Raw genomic sequence first — 6585 nt, 5'->3', positions numbered from 1 at the left:
TGTTGGGCGGTTTGCGGGCCGTGGTAAAAAAAATTACGGGCCGTACGAGTATACGGGCTCTGTTCTGGCCAGAAAATTGGGCCGAGCCCGTATACTCGCTGGACTTATGCGGGTTTGCGAGATTTACAGGGTCTGCTAGAGATGCTCTAAAGCCTCAAACCAAGTCAAGATCTTTGCATAGCATCTAGGGACAGGCTAAACTCCAAGGCCAACCTTCTTCACGAGCACATCTCTAGTGATGCCATATGCCCGAGATGCAGCCATACCTCTGAGGCCTTGTACAATGCAAGGTGCTTAGGGGAGATGCTTAGAAAAATAAACCAGTTTTTCTTAAGCACTGGTGCTTATTTGTAAAGGGTAGACATTTAATTAGGCACCCCTCCTATAGAGACAAGACTGGTGCTTGAGAAAAAATCAGATTATTTTACCAAGCACCTCAAATTAGCACATTGCATTGTACTTGTACAAGGCCTGAGGATGCTCTCCATATCTTCATATTGTGCCCGCACGCTGACAGAGTGGTAAAATCACCCTACTCGCTGCATCGACGACTTATGGGCATGCAGGATGCCCATCGGACTTGACCTCTCTATTTGGTCCACCGTTGGTCTCGTCATCCTATGGAAAATTTGGGTGTCTCGAAACACCATGAGCTTCGACAAGATTGATCACCACGGCTCCAGCACCCTTGCACTTATTATTGAGTACTTGACCTTATGGTCACACCCGCTAAAGAAGCCGTCTCACAAGGTCTCCGCTTCTTCGTAGCGGACATACCTTGCTGAAAGAACTAATCGTTTTTACGATGCTTACAGCCTTGAGCGGAGCCTTCAGTAATATATTCAGGTGGGAGAACTCCCTCATGTTTGGCACTAGTAACTTTGTAAGCAAGCTACTGTTATATCCAGGTATATGGTAACAAACAGAGAAGGATTTCTTACCGATTCTTTTCCACTTTTAAAAGGACGCCATTCTGGATTTTTAATTTCGTTCTGCCACTTTGAACAAATCTTAACACTTTCAACTTCCGCATCATCTTTTGGAAAATATTTCCTGCACACATTTAAAAATGCCTTTGGGTCAAGCTCGCCCATCATCCTGATGCCTATTTGTGCTTTGTCACTGGTCTGACCGCCCAAGTCCTGTAGAGCCTGCAATCAAACAAAACATGAATACAAAAACCAACAAGTGCACTCACTCAAATTACACAGTAGAGCATTAGAAGCAGCATACATCTAACACAAATTTCCGAGCTTCTTGCAACTCAACAGCAGCCTTTTTTTCTTGCAAGATCAGACCTTGGTTGTAGTTTTCTGTATATTCCATCTCATCGATCTTATCTTGCAGCTCCTCTGTCAGTTCAGCTATTCTTTTCCCTGTTTCTGATGTTTCATTGCCTGGTGTGAGCTTTATCACTTGCAATTTTCCTGTCAGGTGCTTTATTTCTAGTTGAAGATTGTGCTTCACATGAAACTGTTCCTCCAACTTCTTAGCATTGTTTAAAGCAGTTTCTTTCTCTTTCTGCAGTTTATACACATGATAGACATCTTTAAAACTTGTGTCATTGAAAACAAACAGCTTGAAAATGTATTCGCACAGCAGGGACTAACCTGTTGTTGTTCGAGAAGCTTGCGAACATTCTCATTAGCTTTCTGATACTCCATTTCTGCCAGCATAAGATGATTGGACTTTGTCGCATTCTGTACAAGAATAAAACACAACTTAAATGACATTTTAATGAAAGTGATTTAGTTACATTATTATGCTTCCATCCTCAGATGGTAGATTCAGTTACATCAATTATATACTAAAAGAACATGATGGGTCAACCAGGAAAAAGAGAGGACGACTAGAAAATAACACAACAAAAGCAAAAATCAGTTCAATAATCTACATAATCGTTAAATCACAATCCTTGAATCTCATAATATGGCACTCCACTTGACTTGGCCCATCAAGCCCTGCTACCTCTAAGTAGAAAAGAAAACCAACTACATGTATTGAAAACTAAACCAACTAGTGACTTAAGCCTAAACCTGCTTCTGCTTATTTGAGTTACATATCATGTCATATTTGAGTGTTACATGGATATTTAAGTAAAAGAATATAAAAGTATGGTGCTAACAAAAAAAAAGACATGATCTTATTGAACAAAGGCCAAGTATGCCACTACAAACAAGACTAACACACCACATATTCTCGTAAAAAAAAAGGGCAGCCCGGTGCATGTAGCTCCCACTTGCGCAGGGTCGGGGAAGGGTCCGACCACTTTGGGTCTATAGTACGCAGCCTTTCCCTACATTTCTGTAAGAGGCTGTTTCCAGACCACATATTCTCGTAACTGACTGAAAATAAAATGATTGCATTATGAAGTATATGTAGTTACTTAAACTCAGACGATAAAAAAGAAAATTGCACCTGGTGTATGTATGGTAATAGGCAAAATCTATAAATTTAACAAAGAATGAAAGACTAAACAAGAGGAGGTGGCATGCCAAATAGGACCCGAACATTGGCACATAGCAAAATTAACCTGGGCTCCTGAGCAACGATCCAACCAGGCAACCACTATGCTGCTCCGAGTGACACCCATCCCATTCATGCAGTTGCCTCCAGTAATAATATCAATCAAACAAAAATAGTTTTCCCTGTAAAATTGCCACATAGTTTCTCTTGTTTGTTCACTTTGACATCTAATCATGTTCTGCACCGATTTTGGCCATGCCATATAGTCATCTTAGCCACTCGTACAAATTAAGTGTCTTTTTGAAGTTTACGACTTCCTTATAAATTATCATTTTTTACAGGCTAAATCTTGCAACCAAAATGGCACAATATTGAAACAAAAATTTCAACGAGTCACGGAGCATCGAGTTCTCAGGGAACTAATGACACCACGTATAACAATTTCACATCTCACCATGGACAGAACATCCAAGAAAAGTTCGGTAGAACCGAGGGAACGGGGCTCCACACGTGGTGGCCGTCCGATCTTGCATAAGAATCTAAGCGATGCATGGTTAATTAAGTTCATGAATAATTTTTACAAGGTTGTTTTATTTCCATCTAGTATATTGATTTTCCACGAAAGGATATTACTCTTTCAGAAAAATATACACATTAAAGAAGTTGCACATGCATTTGTGTGGACAGCATGCTAGTTCTGTATAACAATCCGAACACCAAAAGTTCTGCTCCACGATATCTGGAACAAAAGGTGACGCCCAATGCCAGTTTTTCTTTAAGTCAACAAAAGGTGCTAAACTAGTTTTATTTTTATGGAATGCCAGTTGAAGATCCGATAGTAACCGACAGCTGTAAGAAGTACATGAACAGAAGAAGCTACACACTACACTAACTTACAAGTCGCTATATGGTCTTGTTGATTGAAAAATATCATACTAAGACAAGATGCCTCACCCTTTGTTTCTCCAATTCAAGCTTCCTTCTATCGCAATCAGTCTGTGCAGCCAACTCATCAAGTTCTTTGGACCTTGCATCAAGCTCATGCGTCATAGACTGAAGATCAAAGCGCAGCTTCTTGTTCTCGTCAACAATCTTTTGTGTATGTTCGACAGAGCGCTGTCGCATCTTTGTGAGTTCTAAGACAGATGAAATTCAAAATATACATCAGCCTTTTTGTCACGCTTAAACACCGCATGATCAACAAGAAGGTAGAAACCAGCTGGTGCATATAGTTACTTGACATTGATAATATATCACATATAAATTACAAGAAGATTAGCAAGCACCTTCGCTGTATGACTGGACCTGATGTTCCCTCTGTTCCATCATCCTTTGCAATGACACAGTTCTCTCCTGATACTCACATTCAAGTGCTTCTAAATGCATATTCTTTTCAATAACCTTAGAAGATAAACTGGCCACAAGTTTCTCATTTTTATTTTTTTCTTCATTCTCGACGCCATCAACCGTCTTCAGATCGCCATTTTTTTTTTAGAAAGTCCCCTATTGCCCCTGGAGCATTGTAATCATCTGCCCTAGCGATCCATCCAAAAGGCTCTGACCCTCCGCGCTCTTTTTCCTGCCAGCCCATTTTCCCATACCCATTCTTCTCAAACTGATTCTCAAATATTCGTGCATTCCTAAACCCACCAAAGTCCTTGCCAAACTCAACAATAGCATTACCTGTAGGAAAACCTTTGCTGTACACATGATGCGCTTTGACTGGATGAAAACAGGAGAAATGCTCCTTCAGCCGGTTTGCACTTTTTCCAACATATTCAGAAGGCATATTGACTATGATACCCATCCAGGGCCAGACAAACAGCTCATCCCTTTTATGTTGAGGAGGCTGTGGATCCATAATAATTGGCCTCAGCAGTGGACTATGTAATTTAGCTGGTTCATCCTTCAAATGCTTGGCAAGGGCTCGATGGTCTACCTTCTGTTTTGCTTCTTGGTCATGGGCAGCCCCCACACTCAAGGCATGCTGCAGTAATTCATGTATGTTATAGTCACCATTTCCAACCGAACAAAAGGGGCACTTGTATGAACTCCCATCATGCATCACTTTTATATCTCCTGATAGCAGAAGTGCATAAGTGTCAGAACCATAAGCTTCAAGCTCTGAGTCTCCATCCGATGTATAGTCCATTGCAAAGGGACGTGAAAAGCCCAACAACCTTGAGAGAAATAAAGAAAGGGAAGATGTGTTCATCAAGTTATATTAAGAACTGTTTCTAATAAATATTACAGAAAGCTAAAGATGCAGTTGCATATACATGAGCAATATACTAGAATGACGCCTAACACAGGAAACAAGAGACAAAAAGAGAAGCTGGGTACATGTTCAGTCACACATTCCATACAAGCCTCTTGCTGTACTAAATCTAAGCATCGCACGAACTTGATGAACTCAATAATCTGTAGTGTTCCGTACTACAGCGAGCATCAATGTGGTTGTAATCACTTACGTATACAGCTAATCACCCCATCATTACATTGGTTTCTGTTCCAACACGGTTTAACAATTTTGATACTGTGTAAGTCAAGTGATTTAATAAGATGTGTGTGGGTAATAGTACTATACAATCTTACAATATGCAGCATATACCATGTGCAACACTCAATACTAGAATAACACCTAGTGCCTGCATTCCACAAGCATCTTTTAGAAATCAAAGGAAGCTTAATCTGTATTGTGAACTCCAGTGCCCGGCCGGCGACGAGGTCGCAATAGCTTACGCAAACAGCCAATCATCCATGTCGTAAGTCCTAACATAGGTGTCCGTTCCAACAAGGTTTAACAACTGTGGTAATGCAATTGATTAAGCTACAGGATAAGTTCAGCATGCACGAGGGTTTGTGTAACAGGGCTCCTCCCAAACTGGAGAGCAGAGGAGCCGGCCGGAAAGAAGAAAATAAACACATTCCCGCAAAATTTGGGGCCACCTGCTCTGATCTTCCTGCATTTGTTCGTTTCTTGCAAGCCCTCCCCATCCCCGTCAATAATGCGACACAAGAAAAGTTCAAAAAAAAATGAAAAAAAAATGTTGAAGAATCGAGCTACCCCGAAAGGGATCGAGGAAAGTACAAGAGCCAGGAATCAAAGTACACAAGAAGATACGGAAAGGGGACAGATGAAATCCACCGTAGCCGGGTCCAAAATCGGACGCAGACCAGAGCAAAAAGAAAAAAAAGAAAAAAAAAGGAAGCGATTGCGGCGGCCGGTTCGATCAGAGCAGAGCAGAAAACCCCAGCCAAGAAAGAGGACAGATAAACTAGGCACCACACCCCGAACGAGATAAATGTTCTTGGAGAGGAAAGAAAAAAGAACCTCCTTTTTTTTTTTTTGAGGGTAAGGAAGAACCTCCCTGGCTCAAGGGAAAAAGGTAGGGTTTGAGGGTTTTGTGCCAATGCTCGAGGCGGGCGTGGTAATGCGGCGTCGAGGGAGGAAGGAGAGAGGTTCCGTCGGTCCGTCCGTTCTCACCTGGGGCGAAGCAGAGCGGCGCGGCGGGGGTTTGCGCGTGGGTGGCCTCGTCGCGCGACCGATGAGCTTTCTTGGCCGGAAGGGGAACAGACTGGAAGCGAGCAGGGGAATTTGCTGCGAACAAGCGAAGGTGGTGGGAGGGGGAGGCGTTGGGTGTGGTAAATTGGAGGACGGAAAGCGGAGGGGAGCGGCACGTGGGCTCTGCGCTTGAAATTCGATCTCCTTTCTGCCACTGGAATTAATACTCTCCATTTTCCACCCAGAGAAGATTTTTGCTGACTTTCGTTCTGTGTGCTATAGCTGGCCAAACGGGCCGGCCCGGCCCGCCACGGCACGCCCCATCCTAATCGTGCCTGGCACGGCCCGGCCCGCCACGGCACGCCCCATCCTAATCGTGTCTGGCACGGCCCGGCCCGCCACGGCACGATTATTATACGGGTCGTGCCGTGCCGGCCCGTGTGCTGCAGCCTGCAGCCCAGGCACGGCCCAGTTAGTAAACGGGCCGGCACGTTGGCCCGTTTAGCACGGTGGGCTGCATAATTTTAGCCTGTTATTTAACGCACTGAGCATTTTTTAGCCTATTTTACATGTTGGGCCATATATATGTATAAAAAAAATAAAAAAAACATAAT

General features: G+C 43.0%; 1 protein-coding gene across 1 annotated transcript in view; it reads right to left on the bottom strand.

Moving 5' to 3' along the window:
* The window catches only part of LOC123113073 (factor of DNA methylation 1), a 10229-nt gene extending 4118 nt beyond the window's left edge, over positions 1–6111 (bottom strand). The window contains exons 1-6 of the mRNA XM_044534201.1: positions 5954–6111; positions 3753–4646; positions 3421–3602; positions 1611–1700; positions 1234–1521; positions 942–1151 (exon numbers count right to left, since the gene is read on the bottom strand). Of these exons, the coding sequence (XP_044390136.1) occupies positions 942–1151; positions 1234–1521; positions 1611–1700; positions 3421–3602; positions 3753–3852 (870 nt within the window). The 5' untranslated portion in view covers positions 3853–4646; positions 5954–6111. The remainder of the gene's footprint in view (positions 1–941; positions 1152–1233; positions 1522–1610; positions 1701–3420; positions 3603–3752; positions 4647–5953) is intronic.
* Between the last annotated feature and the right edge of the window lie 474 nt (positions 6112–6585).

The sequence above is a fragment of the Triticum aestivum genome, chromosome 1B (genome assembly GCF_018294505.1).
Source record: "Triticum aestivum cultivar Chinese Spring chromosome 1B, IWGSC CS RefSeq v2.1, whole genome shotgun sequence".
Lineage (NCBI taxonomy): Eukaryota > Viridiplantae > Streptophyta > Magnoliopsida > Poales > Poaceae > Triticum > Triticum aestivum.
This window is presented reverse-complemented; position numbering and strand designations above follow the sequence as displayed.